At 47.7% G+C, this 19592-nt stretch overlaps 1 protein-coding gene across 1 annotated transcript in view; it reads left to right on the top strand.

Annotated features, from left to right (window-relative positions):
- PLXNA4 (plexin A4) overlaps nt 1–19592 on the top strand; it is a 511402-nt gene that overhangs the window by 21193 nt on the left and 470617 nt on the right. The window contains exon 2 of the mRNA XM_068400326.1: nt 8773–10036. Within this exon, the coding sequence (XP_068256427.1) occupies nt 8858–10036 (1179 nt within the window). The 5' untranslated portion in view covers nt 8773–8857. The remainder of the gene's footprint in view (nt 1–8772; nt 10037–19592) is intronic.

Genomic DNA, 19592 nt, shown 5'->3' on the forward strand with positions numbered 1-19592 from the left:
AAGGCATGCAGTAGATTAGTACTGTTAAAAAATGTCTATTTTGTGCTGCATTGTTTTATTTGTAAAGAAGAGGTTGTGCTCTGTAGCAATCTCATATCTGCAGAAGATGCCTGGAATTTGGGGCTGGTGCACTCTGGGGCAGCAGTATGGACTTCTCAGTCTTCTGACATCTCTTAAAGATCTCTTTTCAAGCCCAAGGAGTCAGCAGAAATAGATTACTTCAGCTAACACGTGCAAGTTATGACCTAACCAGATTGGGACCTAATTGCCCTAGGTGCTACAGAAACATGGAAAAAGACTGTCCCTCCTCTGACCTGCTCAAGGGCTGAAAGACAGAGGCCAGTGGCTGGAAGAGCTGTCACATAAAAGGCAGAATGCTAAAATAAATGGCATGTATCTGCCCAGGAGGTTCATGGGTGCATAGAGACCCACCCAGAAGCATTTAGGAATTTGATCAGAATTAGTAAGTGCAGAAAAAAATGAAAAAAGGAGATGTCTAATATTTTTTTTTCCATAATCTCCAGTACAGATGTCACTATAAAAATATTGCCAATGGTTGCAGTAAACTGAAGCTTTCCTTTAGGTTTGGGAGAGCAAATGCCAGTCAGCACTACTCCTTCCTGCTAGTGATAATGTGTGTGTTGGACTCAAGATCTGGCTAAGGTTTGAGATGGTCCAGCCATCCCTGTTTTACGGGACTGTACTCGCTCATCTGCTCTCTTCAGCCACTCACGTGGGAAGCTGAAGATGAAGGATTTGCTGTGTCAGAGCTTTTCACTGGCTCCATCCATGCCTAGTGGTTGCTGCTCCAAGACAGGTTGGATACCTGCCATAAATGAAAGGAGGAAATTTTATGCTGAACAAAGCATAAAGGGAGACTCCGTTTTCGCCTCTGCTGCAAACCCTGAATCACTGAAGAGAAACCACATGTCTATCTGTCTCTTTCCTCCCAGTAGTATAGTGTTGTTAACGGCGTTTTCTTTATGTTCCCACTCCTGCTGTGTGTTCAGCCTATTTCTGACTGTAAGGTTTGGTAGGGCTGCAGAATTGATGGTCCTTATTCTAGAGGATCCCAGATCTGTGTGAGTACACAGTCGTGCTCTGCGTTAATCACAATGGGCTGGCTAGTTACACACTCTTCATCTGAGAGAACTTCCCATACTCTCTGAACTACTGGTCACCGGTAACTGTAGCTCTTCTCGTTTGCAGATAACCTGATCCTATGCAGCAAATCCACCACTCTACATCCCTCTGAAGCTTTATTTCCAAACCTTATTCCCCATCCCGGTATCATCTCTGATTTTCCCAGTCCCATTGCTTTTACCCTGTGTCTCTCAGGCTGTTCTGCTCCAGCTGCCTTTTGTAGTGAAATACGTAGTGAAATCTCAGACTTTGAAGACTGAGGATTCTCTCCTGGCTTCTTTGCAAGTGGTTTCCCCACCTCCAAATATGGATTTCAGTGCTCCAATAACCAGTAGATCAAGGTCTAAAGTTTTTGTTTTTTCCTTTAAGTCCCATGTTTTATCCTTGCTGGTGTCTTATGTAGAACTTGAGAGTGAAATAGCCAGTGATCACAAAGTCACTGTGAATATGGACTTACTCTCTGTGCCAGGCTTTCAGAAGACAGCTGAAGTACGGTCTCTGTCTTACAAGATTTGGCTCTTCATGGATTTATACAGTGCTAATTACAAGACTTGAGACAGGACTTGTGGCTCATAGATCTTCCTGAGACTGCAAAGCAGGGGGAAACATCCACCCCCTGGCATTCAATGCAACATCAACTGTGCTATTCAGTCTCAGCCAACAAGAAAATATCTGCCTGCTGACTCACAGAGAAACCTGGGTCAGAGCCCCTTCCTTGCTGTTTGAGCATCAAACTGGTGTTTTAGGGCTCCCATATGAACCAGGTCCAGAAAATTTAAAGATGTTGTTTGGGTACTCTCCAGAGCCCCCAAAACTGTGAGGGCATTTGTGAGCATAAACTTGACTTCTGAGGAAGGAAATGCCATTCTCCTCAAGGCTGTCCTAAAATGCTGTAATGGATATACAAGCTGGGGAGACCTGCTGGGGTGAAACTTAGTTCATTTTCATTTCAATATTCATCATTCCTTTAAGAGCACAGGCTGTGTTTATTCCTCTTTGTGTCTAGAGCTGATCAGGGTCTCCTTAACCTGTGAAGAGACTTTTAATTTCTTGACCAACTTGCCACTGCCAACCCCATGAGAGCTGCATTTCAGTGAAATACAGTAAAGAAATATTTTGTGGGGAGAATATAGTCTCAGGAGTGTACGACGGCTTTGTTCAGGGACAAGATGAGACTTTGAAACAGAAGTCAACCTGACACTTGGGTTTTTGGCAATTCTTCACTTTTCTCAGTGCTTTGGACCTATATGGTCTCCTACACACATTCCTTGAAGTAAGATCAACAAAGTTAGGCACAGTTGTGACATGGTTTGCTTAAAATCAATGACCTTGTGTGCTTTTGAGTGCTCTTGCTACAATAGTTTGTTTATCTGGGGGTTTACATTTCCCCAGTTACTGTGATAAGGAATAATTTTCATAGATTTATCCTCAGAATACTTTCAGAAGACTGGGAAATACTGTCACCTGCGTCGTGGAGGGTGATACTCAGCCATGGAGTCTCATGGGTGAGTCTGCTCCAGAAAAGACAGTTTAACCCCGGTCTCTGGATTTGTAGGTCATTTCCATGACCATTTCTTCTTTTTGTGGCACTGGATATTTGTGTTCTTTCCTTTGAGTCTCTGTGTAGTAAATTCCTGGAGGAACAGAGAAACCATTATAAACCTCTCTGCTCTCCTTCCCAAGCACAAAGGAGCACAACTCTGACTTGCTTTTGCTGATAGGAAATGAAGTCTCAAATGCAGGCAGAGACACCATCCACATGCAGTTTTATCACACAAGGGAATCAGGAAAAAAAAGGAAGAAAGTCCTACTCACGGCAAGTGTTAATCCCATCACTTAATACTCTTTTGGCAGATGCACAGGTAACAAGGTGGTGGGCACCATCTGAGTGCCTGATTAGAATAATCCGTGCGATGAGGGAAGGCCTTGTTGTCCATCCTTAGCTTAAGTGCCTTGCAAACAAACCACTCCTGAAATTAATCTCTTTATTTGGGACAAGCTGCAGCTTGCACTGGGATCTGTTCATTGCAGCGAGCTCCGAAGAAAAGATAGTCTGACATGGGATGCACTCAAAGAGAGATTTGTCTTCAGTTTCTGTCAGTCATTGGACAGGTTGGAAGTTCAGGGAGAAAGGATTTACTGAAGTTAGAAGCTGGTCTTTGTTGGGGGAGCGGTCGACAATGTCTCTGTATGAGTTTTCTCGCCATGTCGTCTCCCAAAGAAAAGCTTCTATCCATGGTAATCAGGGTTTATTAAAGGAAGCCAGGAAAAAGAATATTTAGCTGAGATTAAGGGGATTGTGTAGCTGCACTTGGTGCTGAATCGCTGTGTGCTGGCTCCGTCGCTGGGCGTCTGCCTCGTCAGCATCTGTGCACGGCCTCCCGCATCCCGGGAAATGAATAGCCATGCCTGAGAGGAGCAGAAGTAAACAGAGGAGCGTGCCGCCTGATTAACACTGGGCTTCATTAACCACCCAGCCCATACCATTGGCATTGCCCAGAAGCCCTGAGTGCTGTTGGGTTCTTCCCATCCAGGTCCTGCCTGGTGGAGGACTCACTGAGCCCATCCCACCAGCCACCAGGACCCTGGGGTAGTGTCAGATCTGCTCTACAGGAGGAGGTGGTGGATTTTTTCCCACCCAGTGCTGTTTTTCAGCATGTTTTGGTCCTGTTCTAGATTTTAACATGTACTTTTGCTCTGAACCCCTGGATGGAGCTGGACCCAGGGCGGGTTTGCTTCCATGGCTCTTTGCAGCCAGGCTGTCACGCATGACTCCTCTTGCTGCTGACCTTGCAGTGTCCCTGCTGTCAACAAGTGGCTGTGACAGTGGACCTGGTGATTTGAGTCTGTCTGCCACCTTTGATGGCAGGAGGGTTGTGTGTGTGCGAGCCAAATGGGGAGATGCTGTCATCTCCCATGGTCACCCAGTGACATGTTCCTTTCAGGAGCTCTCATTGCAGTGGGGTTGGATTTGGGCTAGTCTCCAGTACAGGGACATGACCATGGCTTTTGTGAGATTGTCAAACAAAACTGAATGCTCCAGCTCTCTCTTTCTCCTCTCCCTGTACACTTCCTCCCAAGTCCTTCCCTCCCTCTCAATTCACAGACCAGTCCTTTGTGTCTTCTTTATTCCTGATTTATTCCTACTTCCTCAGCCATAGCACATCTTTCTTGACTTTCTCCCCTTGAAAGCTGCTGTGTTTTGAGAACGTATTCAACATTCCCTAGGTTTCCCATCTAATAACAGCCACAATCTGAGTTAAGAGAAGTTAAGAATGTTTCTTCCTCTTAGGCTTTTTTGCGTCCAAACTTTTCTTGTCCAGGACCCCATCTCTTGACCATAGGGTTGCATGTTGTAGAGTCTTGGGTTCGTTTCCTGGAGAGCCCAGAGGAGAAGCAAGCTTCATTCTCCAACTCAGTGATCTCTAACCTTTGCAGGAAATGGTCAACAACAGTAAACAAGTAACCATGCTGTATAGTAGCATCATAACTTGCTGTCCTTCAGGAGGAAACGAGTCCTTGAAGGAAATTGTGTGAATTTAAGTAGTCTTATGGGCAATATGCTATTTGAAAGACATAGAGTAGACACCCTAGTTCCACAGGCAGGACTGTGGTGTGAGACCTTACGTGGGAGCTGACTCTGAGACCTTCCTCTGACCATCAGTGGAACCCTGTCTGAAACAGCTGGATGTGCGAGAAGGCTTCCTCTGCTCCAATTTCATGTCCAGGCTAGGTTTAAATCTGGCGTAGCTCTACTTCTGGAAAGATGAATGATATCTTCCTTTGGGATTGATGGATGTCATGAAGGTTGTGTAACATCACAGCCTAACTGTGAAGGAGGTAGGCAGAGTCTCAGCTTTTTTATGCTGGAAGGTGATGAAAAGGCTCACCCAAGAGATCCAGTCTTAAAGAAAAGCTTTTAGAGTATTGTTATGACCTGTGGCATCCCCTCAGCACAGCCACTGCATTTGAAGGGTGCGGCAGAGCAGAGAGACAGCTGTTCCTGACAGAGGAAGACAAAGAAGGGCGGCTTTCTACCAAGAGGTCTTTCCCTACAGATCCCTGGGGCTGTAGAGGCTGTGTGACCTTCCCAGGGACCTTGAATGTGCTGGTGAAGAGGCTGTTGTGGCAGGAGCCACATAGAAGGACAGTCTGGTCTCACACGGGAGCCCTACATGGTGGGTCACGGCATCACTGCTCACCATGTCTCTGGGGGAAAAGGCGAGTGAGCCTGATCATTGTGGGAAGGCAGTTTGGGTTTGTTTTGGAAATACCCAGCTCAAGCCTAAGCCCAGACCTCACTGCCTGCTCACTGTGGCTTTTTGTTTATTTACTTTTTTCTTATGAAATAATTACTCTCTTGTAGACCGAGCAGCCTAAGAGACTGGGTATGTCTACGGCACTGCATTACTTGTCTTCCCAGCTGCTATGATTTCTGCTATCCAGACATGGGTAATCAAAAGACATGCATAACCCCCTTCTCCTTGATTCAACCTCTAAGGCGTAGTACAAAACCTGCTCTATTCTGCAAGCTAAACAAGCAGTCCTCCTTGCCTCTGCCCTCTGCTGTTATTTATTAAATAAGCCAAATTATAAATTGTAGTCATTAGAGGCTCAAGTACTTATTGGGACTCCAGGACAGAGGGTGCAGGGCAAACAACATGAGCAGATGGGAGAGGAGGAGTGAGTGCCAACAGTGTACAGAGAGAAAATCCTGCTCCTAGGGTCACTCAGATGGCTGATGGAAGATGGCAAGATAGCCCGAGGCTCCTGCTCTGCCTGCTTTGTCCCAAAAGGCTGTTCCTGTACTTGTTTGGTGGCTATCGGTGCTGGCAGACTGTTGAGGCTCTTTCCTCTGCAGGTGAGCATCTTTCCCCATGAGGTTCACTATTTTTGAAGCGCCCTTGTCTGCTGCAAAAGGGACTCCTCATCCAGCCTTCGTGGAATTTTTCATTGGGGTGTCTCTGGTTTCCAGATCACATTTGCTGTCTTTGCCTGGAGGAAGGTTCCCCTTGCCACCACCTCCCTCTACAAGTGACAGTCTCACCTCAAAGTCAGTCACGAGTCCCTCTTGCTTGGGTCTCAAAGATTTCATGTCTGGAGCATATCTCTTTTTATGTTGTGTTGACCACTTATTTTAATGGGCAGATTTCCTCCTGTTGTTGCAACTCTACTCTTGGGTGTTGTGATGAACTATGGGCAGATGGCTTCTGTTGTGGAAGAGGGGTTGCTCGTTACCTCTTCAGTCTCTGGGTCATGGCAGTTCCCATTTCCCTGTCCTGAAGCTGTGCTGGCTCCGCAGGGTTAAGAGGAGCAAAATACAGTAAAATATAGGGGTAAAATAGATATCTTTTGAGTACTTGAAAAGAATAATTTCTTCCTAGATCTGTCTAGTGCCCGATCAAACCAGTGTCTGTTAGAAATATGGATCATAACTCATAAGTGATGGGAGCCGGTGTTCAGGGTCGACACGTGATGTTTCTGAACAGAGGACTCAAACAGGGACAGCTTCCCTCTTCTGCTGCTCTCTCAAGGATGGCGTCTTTTGAAAGAGGAATGGTTGTGTGGGGAGAGCTCATCCCATCGCCGCTCTATCTATCATAATAAAGGTTATTAAAAGCCTACGTGACCAGCCTGCGTATCCCTGCAGAGCGAATCCTCTCCTGCTCGCAAGACAGTCTTGCAAACTCTGCAGTATAAGCTTGATTTTATTAAATATTTGCTTGACCAGAAAGGCAAAGCTGAACAGGGTAAACATGCCTAAAGTAAATGTGAAATGACCTTTGTCCGTCATCTATCCAATGCCTGCGGCTGCTGCAGTAGGGAGGGCAGTGGGAGGTGAAGGTGATCACGCAACAGCTTTGAAATTCTGGCTACTGTGAGAATTTTGAAGTATTTGGGATGGCACAAAAGTGGTGGATGCTCTACAGTCCCAGACTTACCCTTTCCACTATCAGATCTAATCGGTCTACAGGTCAAAAGAAGACAGGATTTATTCTCTTTATTATTTATTGAAGTAAATTTTTCAATTCCACTGGTGTTAGCGGAGTTGCACAGATTTGAAAAAGCTGCAAATCCATACCCGTGTCACTGCCACATCTTCCTCCCTGCTGGGATCTGCAAACAGTGATTTTTATCTTGCCTCCTACTTGTGTGGGGCTGGCTGTCACCACCTTTGCTCAGCTAGTTACACCCCTGATTTCAGCAAAGTCACTCTGTGAGAGAGGTGATAGGACACTGGCCTGCAGGAATGGAGTTGGGGTTTGGCTTGTGTCCTTTTTAAAATCAAGAACAGTTTTGTGAAATTCTAATCTGGATGTTAAAGAGGGGTGGAGGGAGGAAAGACTTGTGTGCCTCAGCCTGGACACCAGTAACAAGGGTTGTGCAGTCAGTACTCATCAAGGAGCTTGGCTTGTGAGGCCTGAGCTGATAGGACTCCATCTCCCACATGATCTGCGGGGCCATAAAGGGCCAAAGCTGTTCTTGGTACAGAAGCAGACATAAAGAAGTGAAGGAACGGGGAGCAGATGGACGTGTTGAGTAGGAAGATGCATTTCCATGGCATGAAGATGGGGCTTGGTGATGTGCTCACAAAATTACAGAAGCTCTTTGAACCCCATACTGCTCCCACCACCCTGGTTAAAACATGGGAGATTTTCAAAGACTGAGTGGCACAAGGAAGCCCTCTTCCCTCTCTTTGGAAAGTCACCAGGCTGGTCCCTGGGTTGTTAGTTTTCCTACTTCATGATCCTTTAGACTTTATTACTGCTAGTAGTCAGGCAACGCCTTCCTCCTCAGTCAATTGAGATGCCCAGGGGAACTGTATCTCTCTTTTAGATAATGTTTTCTTGGCTGTGCAGTGGGTGGAGAGTGATCTTGTGGTGAGAAACCAGGGGAGGGAGGAGACCTGATGCTCAGTTTGCTCCATGTTTGGCTGCATGCCCTTTGTCGATGTGGCTGTGAAGGCTGGCACACCACAACTCCTGTGTCTGTACTCCAAGCTGGACCAGCATGAGGCAGCTTTGATCTGGAAGCCACAGAGAGCCTGTTCAAATAGGCCCATTCTGGACCGAGATCTCCCTTAAAGTATATTAATGTCAGAGCAGAGCTGGCTTCCTCCTGGCAGACTTCGAGAGTTGCAAAAGAGCTCAGCATCCATCTGGACCTGTCTCTGTAGGCAGGTCCCTGACCTTCTCTAGGCTTCAATCCCTCATCCAGACGAGCAGGATAATAATCCTTCTCCAGTCCTGTCTTCTTACGTAGCAAACACAGAACTGGGACAAAGTTGGCAGTGCAGACAGCAATACTGCTTGATGTTTCTGCCATTAGCCTTCTGCATTGCTCCGGCTTCCAGTGAATTTTTGTGCTGCACCATGGGGCACGTGTGTGTGTAATGGAGAGTAAAAGGGTGCTGATTTATTATTCTGCTGTGTGATTTCTGCTCTTTCTACCAGCATCTTTTCTTTCAGGAGGGCTCCCTTTGTGGTGGTTTTAAGTAGAGAGCTCAGAGACGAGAAAGGGAGGATTAGCAATTAAATACGCTCTGATGATGGCATGGTTGTGAAGGAGGGAGGAGGAAGGAATACTCCATAGTAATGTACTTTTCTTTGCTTTTGTCTTTGCTTGTAGGACAAAATTTGTCAAGGAATTGGTGTTTTGAAGACTCTTACAGCTTTTAATCCTCGTTCCCTTGGGAATACAAACCTTTCTAATCATGTCACCGGCCGTGTGGAAATGGACTTGCCTGGTTTCTCACCTCCTGCTGTCCACCACAGTGTCGCCTCTTGGTAGGCAGCAGCCACTCCATCCAAAGAGGCCCTTCATCTCTTTCACTGGAGACCAAGCAGAGGGAAACTTCAACCACTTGGTGGTTGACGAAAGAACTGGGCACATTTACTTGGGAGCTGTCAACAGGATCTACAAACTCTCCAGTGACCTAAAGGTCCTGGTGACCCACCAGACTGGTCCTGATGAAGATAATCCCAAGTGTTATCCTCCCAGGATAGTCCAAACCTGCAACGAACCCTTGACACCCACTAACAACATAAACAAAATGCTCCTCATAGACTACAAGGAGAATCGATTGATAGCCTGTGGGAGTCTTTACCAGGGCATCTGCAAGCTTTTGAGGCTGGATGACCTCTTCAAGCTGGGAGAGCCCTTCCACAAGAAGGAGCATTATCTCTCTGGGGTGAATGAGAGTGGCTCTGTTTTTGGAGTCATTGTTTCTTACAGCAACATGGATGACAAGCTGTTCATCGCCACTGCCGTGGATGGCAAACCTGAATATTTCCCCACTATTTCCAGCAGAAAGCTCACCAAGAATTCCGAGGCAGATGGGATGTTTGCATATGTCTTTCATGATGAGTTTGTGGCCTCTATGATCAAGATCCCCTCAGACACCTTTACCATCATCCCTGACTTTGATATCTACTACATCTATGGCTTCAGCAGTGGTAACTTTGTCTATTTTCTGACTCTGCAGCCTGAGATGATCTCACCACCTGGCTCCACCACAAAGGAGCAGGTTTATACCTCCAAGCTGGTCCGGCTTTGTAAGGAGGACACAGCCTTTAACTCCTATGTTGAGGTACCCATTGGCTGTGAGAAGAACGGGGTGGAATACCGGTTGCTCCAGGCAGCCTACTTGTCCAAGGCTGGAGCCATCTTAGCGAGGTCTTTGGGTGTTGGTCCTGAGGATGATATCCTCTACACAGTCTTCTCCAAGGGGCAGAAAAGGAAGATGAAGTCCTTGGATGAGTCTGCTCTTTGCATCTTTGTCCTGAAAAAGATCAACGATCGCATCAAGGACAGACTGCAGTCCTGCTACAGGGGAGAGGGGACGTTAGATCTGGCCTGGCTCAAAGTCAAGGACATTCCCTGTAGCAGTGCGGTAAGTGAAGCCCCTACGCACCCCACCTCAACCTCCCCATGTACTCACAGATCTTAGAGCGTGACTCAACAGTTACAGCAGGGGCCAAGGAACTGAGACTGCCTTGTCCCAGTCCTGGCTCTGCCTTCAGCTCACCACACCACCTAATTTAACCAGTTCGTACCTCAGTTTGCTCAGGGACAAACTGAGGAAGGTATCACTTTCTGCCCTCCCCAGGCATGCCATGTATGCTGGTGAACTAAGCCAAGGGGCCTTGAAATGTTTAGGAGGAATTAGCCTGTTGTAGTTACTTCACTGTGCAATTTGTTAGGGGTGAAATCACATTTTCTTGTGCAGTCATGGCTCAAACCTAAACCAAAACAAGACCTAGATAATGTCAACGGCTTGTGCTGGTTTCTGTGTCTGCTAGTGTAATTTTATTTCCCTGGGCTGGAGTCGAAGCAGGATTTGTCCAGGGAGCTTTGTGAAGCCAGGGCTTCATTTCTTCTAAGGCTGAGAAGCACTGGTCATTAACCATTGAAGTCCTTCATATTCCAGTTTCCAGCCAGCTCTTCATTGCCTCTGCACTGAAAAATTAAGGCCTGGCTGCAGATCAAGGATTAAATGCTGCAAGATTTAAGGGCAGGATTAGGGAAGAGGCTGGTCTACCTGACCTAAAGTCTTAAGAAATTGTCTTAGTTTATTCTGTCGGTCCACTACAGTGTCGCTGCAGAAATCTGCGCCAGCCCCGCCGGCATCCGTCTGGCTTTGATACCAGGCACAGAAACCAGCACTACAGCCGGCACTGCACCCGAGCTGCTGTAACAGCCTCTTCTCTGGGCTTTGATTTCCTCCCTTAATTAGCTCTTTCAAGTAAGAGGCAAGTTCAAGCCTGAGCAAAGGGAATATGGAGAAACACCAGAGCGCTTTGCTGCCCCACAATCTCAAGGCAGTCAGGGCTCGGGACATGGGATGGCTCTGGCTTTCCTTTGTACTCAAGCCTCCTTTGCTGGAGGATCCCTGCTGTTGTTCCTTTGCAGGACAAGGACGGGCCAAGAGGAACACAGACAGAAATGTCATTGCAGGGAGACTGATCCTACCTTACTCTGCCCTAATTCCTCTTTACACCAGTACCCTCAGCATCATTGCTTGACCTTGCACTGCTCTCATACTCCCAAACCGAACGTGCAGAGGGACAAGACCTTCATTTTAGTTGGGATCTCTTTTGCCTAGACCTGCAAAGCTCCCTGTGGAGTACTGCACAGGGAGAAGGGCTGTGCCCAAATCTGGCTTTGTTTTTTTTGTTTAGCCTGAAGGCCTCTGCGCATTCAAAGAGCAGCCTTTAGATTTAAGCTGTGAGGTTCCCACTGGAGTTTCTTTCCTGGGTCGTTAAGCCCCTCCGTGCATTTACAAATCTGCTCTGCTTGTGCTCCATACTAATGTTTGCAATAGAATCATAGAATCATAGAATCATTTTAGTTGAAGAGACCTTTAAGATCATCAAGTCCAGCTGTTAACCCAGAACTGCCAAGCCCACCGCTAACCCATGTCCCTCAGCACCACATCTAGTCATCTTTTAAATCCCTCCAGGGATGGGGACTCCACCACTGCCCTGGGCAGCCTGTTCCAGTGCTTGATAACCCTTTCCGTGAAGAAATTGTTCCTGATATCCAATCTAAACCTCCCCTGGCACAACTTGAGGCCATTTTCTCTCGTCCTATCACTCGTTACATGGGAGAAGAGACCAACCCCCACCTTGCTACACCCTCCTTTCAGGTAGTTGTAGAAAGCGAGAAGGTCTCCCCTCAGCCTCCTTTTCTTTTACTGGACCTCTCAAATCAAGAGGTTTGAAACCTTTAAGTCACCTGGCTTCTGTGGCTTTAGATAGGAGCAAACAGGCCAACAACTTTCTTGTGTCCCTTGGGGTGAATCCTGGACCAAGAAGACTCATATATCAGACCAAATTTGGAGGGACAGGACTGCAGAGGTTGGGGAGAGGACAAGGAGCCAGGGACTGGGTGACACGGTGGGAAAAACTGTTAAAGCATGTTTGTGACTGCATTTCTTCACTGTGAATCAGAGATGCTAACACTTCCCAGCTGGAGAAAGAGCTTGGAGAACCTTGAAGCAAAAACGGGAGTCTGAAAAGTGTAACTGAGTGGGCTGTCCTCTCCTTAAATAAGTCTGCTTAATGCTGCTGGCAAGCCCTGTCTGAGATCAGCTGTGCTGCCCAAGGGAAGAGGTATTAATGACTTGGCTGCCGTAAGGGTTGCAGAGTCCAACCGCTAAGCTTAGAAAATATTTGATGGTTGCTGAAGTATTTTGGAGCCTGGATATATGTCTGTGAGGGCCTCGACTCCTTTGCTGATGTCCTGCTTGCCAGCCATCCACCAGCACTGCTGCTCTGCCTCTTAGCACGTGTATTTGAAGCAGCTCTAAAACCAGTTACAAAACCATCTGTGAGACTTTCCCTGGTTTTGTGTGGATGTCAAATATTTTTCTGCTGGTGCAAACTGAGGCTTAACCTGCCTGTGATCAATGCTGGATCTGAACTTCATCTCTGCTACCCTGCCTTCAGCAGCTGAAATCCTGCATGTGAGCAGATGATAGAGCTGATGTGCCTGGCATTGAGCAGATGGGTAGAGATGAGCTTTGGCAGGGGTTGGACTAGATGATCTCCAGAGGTCCCTTCCAACCCCAACCCGTCTGGGATTCTGTGATCTGTGATTCTATGAGCTGTGGGAAATCCTCACTGAGCATTGCAGAGAAACACTGTTAGAAGACATATTCCAGCCCTTCTTTGTGGTGTTAACTGTGGAATCATGGATTATGGAGCTGGCCTCACCGCACTGGCCTCGCATCTTGGTGCGTGGTCAGGTCTGGCTTTTGGTAACAAATATTTTTCTAATAGAGCAATAACTGACTCAAAGGATGCTTCTTTTCCTGCCTTGGTGTGATGCTTGCTCAAGGCTGCCTCAGGGCAAGAGGGGGACCATTCCCAGCATAGCTCTTGGGGACCATTCCCAGCACAGCTTTCCTACTCTGCAATACGCACACAAATAATTACAGGGATGTTGGGGAACGGTGCACTTGGCTGGAGTAGTACAGTGCAGAGTCTGCAGCTTCTCTGGTCAGGCAGCTTTGTTGGTGCAGCTGGAGCTGGGAAAGTTGAGGTCAGGTTGGATCTGGCAGCAAGCTGGGCTGGATGCACTGTGTCTCATGGTCAACATGCAGTGGGAGGCATTGGGTCTCCAGATGTCCTGCAGGGTTGGATGTCCTGGAGACTTGCCCTGGTCTGGTTTGCAAACCCAACGTGAAGCCAAAGGACGGAGACACAACTGTGTAATGAGCCTGTGCTTCCCTTGTGCCAACCAGATGTGCTTGTTGCAGATGTTAGCAGTGTGACAGATTTCCAGAATGGGAAATGTAAAAGTCCAGAGATGAATGTAGGATCATCAGTGCTCATTCCTCCCCTGTCTCGGTGTTATAGCTGTCCTCTTATTAATCTTCAGCATAAATCAGGAAAAAAATGATGGATTTTTATGGCTGGGCAGTTGATTTGCAAATTAGTGATGTTCACTCAGGTGATGAACAGTTCCAGGTAATACCTCTCTGGTTTTCCTCTCTGCAAATACAGGATAATGTCTTATATTTAAACAGTACACTTGACCCCAAATGCTTAGAAATTCATATAATCAGAGAAAAATGAGGCTGGGAAAAAAAAAGGGTCTTATGAGGTCATCTGATTTGCTCTTCTGCCCTACTTATGACATTTATGACAGATGTTTGCCTCACCTGTTCTTAACCTCCAGCGATGGAGAGTCCTCTCTCCCCCTACATGATCTGTCTTTGCTGCTAGGAAGCTTTCCCTCATGTCTAATCTAAATCTTCTTCCCTGATACTGAAGCCATTCCTACTTACACAGCCACAGAGAGCACCTTCATCCCCTTTATCTAGCAAGAGCATTGCGTGTCACCAAAATGCAACCACTTCTGTGGTGTAGCGTGGTGCATCAATGTACGGAGCAGAGGGAGTGAGGCTGTATGGACATGCAGGGTGTTGGCAGAAGGAAGGGATGTTCTGGAGGGAAAAAATAGGCTTCTTAAAAGAGAAAACAATCTTTGTGTTGGATAAAGAAGGCCGTGGTTTATATATGCTTCGTAAACTTTGTAATGAACTGTTGATTCAGTTGGGAAATGTTGGATTTCTTTTTTTTTAAAAAAAAAGCAGTTTGGGAGGAGGGTGGAGATGTAAATGGGCCATTTCGGTACAGAACTTGGTCACTGGGGGTTTGTTGGTTTTCGTTACATATGGAACAGGATTAACAATAGGTGCATATTGAAGCCCAGTGACAGTTGTACTACTGGGATGCTCAGTAGTGGAGGCAGAGGAGCCTTCCCCTCTACCTTGGGGAGCAAGTGGATGAACTGCTGTGTGGGACATGCAAGCATGGATGAAGAAGAGAAGGGTATTGGAGACTGACCCCAAAACAGCATGAGGGTGCCAGGCCTGATGGGGAGATGTGAGAGGAATGAGGATCCTTGCTGGACATTTGGCTTGCAATGAAGTCCCAAACACGGTGTGTTGTTGGCATGCGATCCTGGCTGTCAGCTGAGGAACTGGTTGCAACCCAGGGCTGCTATCCTGGGAGATCCTGGTCTCCTCATCAGCCTGATCTGCCTCGCAGCATCACTTGCCACTCTGCAGCCTAACAGACTCCAGTCCCTGAAATGAAAAGGTGTCACCTCCATCGCTATAGCTTTTACCGGATACAAAGTACAAATATCTGTCCAAGATAATCAAAGTGTCTGTCCCCAACTATCGCCTGGCTTGTGCCTTTTGATGGTATTTTCTTTTCCTTTTGGCAGGAAATGGAGTTTGACTGTTTAAATTACTGTATTCAGTCTCTTCCTGTTTTTCATGGCAACGCTGTCACTTGGGGGAGAAAAGAAATGTTTTCGAAGCTGACCAGCCAACAAAAGGCCTTGTCTAAAGAGCTGGGCAATATTTTTCCAACACTTTGCTAACAGAGGGCAGGCAAGGTGGATGTTTGGGACCTGAGTCATTGTCTGACAAGTGACTTGGCTATAAAAGCTTCCTGTGCTTCTGAGCTTCAAGGCAAACCTAAGTCAGTAACTCCCCAAAACATCTTTGCAGATACTTGTGCCTAGATCCCTGAGAGTCCTGCATCTGCTCCATACATCTGTCCTCAAGTGGGCTCTGGTCTTCTGCTCCCTCCTGCTTTCCCTGCATCCCCCCTGCCCATCTTAGATGCTTGATGCCCACCAACCAAGAACTGCTGTATTCATGGGGTTTAGCTGAATGCAGGAGGAGGTTGTGGAGGGCATATTGTTGATTAGTCCTTCCATGGGTGGATGTGAGGCATGTCTGGATGCCAGCTGGGTGCACAGGCATTTTGCTTTGGCAGCATAAGCACCTCACCCCAGGCTGAATGCTGCTTGGCCCTTGGGGCTGATCCATGGGCTCTCTTCTGCTCCATGACACCAGGTTAGGAAGGGCAGTTTCTAGCTCAAATGGCAGAAGGGCTTTGTGTATGATATGGGACAGTCAATTTGGCTCCTGGCAAGGCCACTGTTGGTGATGGAGTGGCCACGATTTTCCTACAAACAGCCTATTGGAGAAGCCTACAAACAACCTATATTGAGAAGTTGTAGCTGCCCCCTCCCTGGCAGTGTTCAAGGCCAGGTTGGATGGGGCTTGGAGCAACGTGGTCTAGTGGAAGGTGTCCCTGCCCATGGCAGGGGGGTTGGAACTAGATGATCTTTAAGGTCTCTTCCAACCCAAACCATTCTACGATTCTATGATTCTATGATTTTATTTCATGATTTTCCTCTTCCTCCCAGGGCTTGCATTTGTCATCACTGGTGTTAACAGCACACAGGTCTGATGATAACAGCTCTGATACACCAAGATGAGGAGCAGCATTATCCCTGTTTTACAGGAGGGTTGGCTAAGGCACAATACAACATGACTTGCAGCACCTTTGCAGCTCAGGGCCTCCTGTATCTGAGTGCTGTGCCCAGTGTTCCCAACTGTTGCAGGAAGAGGGAATATCATCCTTGCTATTGTGTTGCTCTCTAGCATGGGGAACAACAAAACAGAGTAATTTGGAAAGAAGGACACGGGCTGGAGCTGCTGGAAAGAATCAGCCAGGTTGGAAGAGACCTCTGGGATCATGGAGTCCAACCGTTGCCCTGACACCACCATGTCAACTAGACCATGGCACTAAGTGCCATGTCCAGTCTTTTCTTAAACACCTCCAGAGATGGTGACTCCACCACCTCCCTGGGCAGCCCCTTCCAATGTCTAATAACCCTTTCTGAAAAGAAATTCTTCCTAGAAGGAGCATTTCAAGGAAAAAAAATCACTTTATCAGCTAAAAAGCAGGAATTGTCATCTCTATCTGTCATTTCCCCCATAATTTTCCCTTAAAAGGGAAAGATCGGGGTGCAAGGGAGTGTTAACTTGTGCTTAGCCCTTGGGAAGAGGAATGCGTGGAAAGAGGTCCCTGCGGTGCTGCTGCTTTGACATTTTGCACACCGAGCCCCTGCCCATTTCTCCTGGCTGGGCTGGCTGGTACGTGAGCCTGCTGCTTTCCCAGGGGAATGACTCACAGCCACAGGAACGAGCTATCGGTTTCATTAGACCTCGTAGTGTCACCGCTTGCCAGTCGGGCTATCCTAAGTAGATCTCTGCGGGGGTCGATGCCACTCGTGCTTGCACAATAGGGCTTTTTGTTCATCTCTACTGGGTAGAACATGCACAAGAGTTTTGTGTACATGTCTTTACTCCAAATTATACAGGCTCATGTTTCTGATCCCAAGGGTTCATGGTCAGTTGAGGTCAGTTCTTGGTCAACCTTTCACAGTGCTTTCCTCTTCTTTCTCTGAAGATACAAGAGCAGGAACAAAATAAAACAAAAAGATCCAGTGCAGTTTGTGCCTCAGAAATACGGTAATGCCTCTCTGGGAATGCTCACTGGAGACTCAGACGGAGCAAACAGGCTTGTTACTGCCAGATCTGTGTTTGTATAATTGGTCACATCAGTTTGTGTTGGATGGGAGCGTGTGTGCATGTGTGCGGAGCGTGTTGTTGGAGGGACTTGCTGAGCCCAGCAATTTTGATAAGAGACGACAAGCGTCCTCTTGCCAATGCTGGGAGCTGGAGTGGTTGGAGGGCTTTACTGGGGAGGTGACATGGACAAGGGGTAGGGTGCTGGCTTAGGATTTCTACCGCTGACCTCTGTGATTTGCAAATCTCCCCCATGCGCCATCCCACTCCTCATTTCTCTATCTTCAGCAGGCCTGACCATCATCTCCCCTGCAAAGCTGGCTGTGCTTCGGGGTGAAAGACACTTAATGGGAGAGAAATGTCATATTATCTTGCTACATGAGGCAACTCAGATGAAAGCAGAGCAGGGAGCTCTCTTCAGCTGCGTGGCTGGTATTTCTCACGATTATTGCCAGTGGTGGAAGTGACCAGAGATGTCTGGGGCCGTGCTCCTCAGGCTAATGGAGAGCAGCTGAGTTCTAATCTCCACTGCTCCAAGCAAGGTCCTGACCCCTCTGTAACTGAGATTAGGAAAGTCTCCCCCTCACTTCCTCTGTGAGGTGACCAGGCAGGCTCATTAACTAATTAGCACTAATTCATTGATTAGCACACCCAGTGTTCATGCCAGGGACACGATGGTTGGGGTCTAATGAAGTTGCAGAATGAGACCCTCCTGGGTTTTCCGTCGAGGTATGTGCCTATGGCTGAGCAGTGCTGTGTGAGCACTCCAGGAGTTCTCCAGCACCTGCATGAGCTCTCAGTTCAACCTGGGTATAGTTGCTGGCAACATCCCAGTCCTCAAAAGCCCATCGCTTATTCAGATGGGCATGCATGTGCTAACCTGGTGAGAGCACATTTGCAGGGGCCTCTCAGGCACTGCGTGGGTTCATCTTCACTTTTTCCTCAGTGGTGGTCCTTCCTCCCATGTGCCACCTCTCTGCTTTCAGCCATCGGGGTTAAGGACATTTCCCTGCCTCTGTAAAGTGCTCTGCGCTCCAGGCAGGAAAAGTGGCTTCGGAGGCCCTGGGGAGGAGCAAAACGAAAACTCTTAAGCACCTACATCAACGGAAGTTTGCACTTAAGGGCTGTAAACCAGGCCCTAATTGCAAGGAGAGGATGATTGCATTTGAGGTATTAAGTATGTTGCTCAGTATTAAACACCTGTCCTTGAAAGGATACTGCCAGATCAGTGTGCATGCAGAAATAATGCTGGTGGTAATTAATTACCTTCTTATCGCACCCCCACCCTGCAACCGCTCCTTCCAAAATCCTCATTGTTTGTCCTGGGGGGGATAAAAAAAAAGCGTGCTTTGGAAACAACCTCCTTCTCAAAACCATTTATCTACTTCCCAAGCATAAAGCAAGAGGAAACCCTATGCCTTTAAGTGGCCGAGTGCCCAACCCGTGCACAGCGCTGTTCTCTCCCAGCTCCTCATGTCTGCTTGACCCCGCTCACACAAAATGTTCATTGAGGATGAAGCAGGGCGCAAGGCTGCTGAGTTGCTGTTGTTGTCTGAGATATTTCAGGCACAGCTCCCTCCCCCACCATCAGTCCCATCTCTGGACCTTGTTGGCTCTGCCTGAGCAGCTCAGCGTCTCTCAGCATCAGCCCCAAGTCCTGATGGTCCCAGAGTAGCTGCTTCTGCAGGTGAGCAAAGTGCCAGCTTCTCCATCACTGCTTGTGCCATTTCCCTGCGCTTCTTGCCACATGGACAATTAGATTTGTTTCTGGGAACTGATCTTTGCTGCTTCCCCTGCCAGCGACCCAGGCTGTTTTCTTCTGTGGTTGAGCCCTGTGGTCGCCTATGGCTCAGCCTTGCATTTTTGGAAGGCTCCATATGATCTCCTCGCGTTCTCTTCCATGCTGAGAGTTCAGCTACTTCGCAAACGTGACCTTGTGTTACCTCTCCAGGAGGTCGCCTTGCGGGCCAATGGGGATGCTTGTGCAACAGGGTTTTTTTTTTTGTAAAAAGCAGCAAGCAGCAAGCCCTGGAAGAGTCAGAAGCAAAGTGACTCCAGCTCCCTTCATGAGTCTGATGCTATTTAAAGCACCTCCGGACTGGGGGCAGCTGAGCGTGGGAGTTTGTATAATAACCGTTCTGTTGAGGAGGGGGTCCAGGGTATGCTGGATTCAGCATTGTTTTCTGGGCCAAATCCTGCACAGACCCTTTCTCGCTGGCCTGATGCAAGAGTAGCTGTCGGGGTGAAAAACAGTGCAGGGTCTGTCTTAGTACTTGGAGGATCAGCGAAGATGTTTAGCCTCTGGGAACGGTCTGATGCACGTCTATTTATTTTATATTCCAGCACACACATAGAATCATAGAATCACAGAATGGTTTGGGTTGGAAGGGACCTTAAAGATCATCTAGTTCCAACCCCCTGCCACAGGCAGGGACACCTTCCACCAGACCAGGTTGCTTATCCAACCTGGCCTTGAGCACTGCCAGGGAGGGGGCAGCCACAGCTTCTCTGGGCAACCTGGGCCAGTGTCTCACCACCCTCACAG

This window comes from Nyctibius grandis, chromosome 5, assembly GCF_013368605.1.
Source record: "Nyctibius grandis isolate bNycGra1 chromosome 5, bNycGra1.pri, whole genome shotgun sequence".
Lineage (NCBI taxonomy): Eukaryota > Metazoa > Chordata > Aves > Nyctibiiformes > Nyctibiidae > Nyctibius > Nyctibius grandis.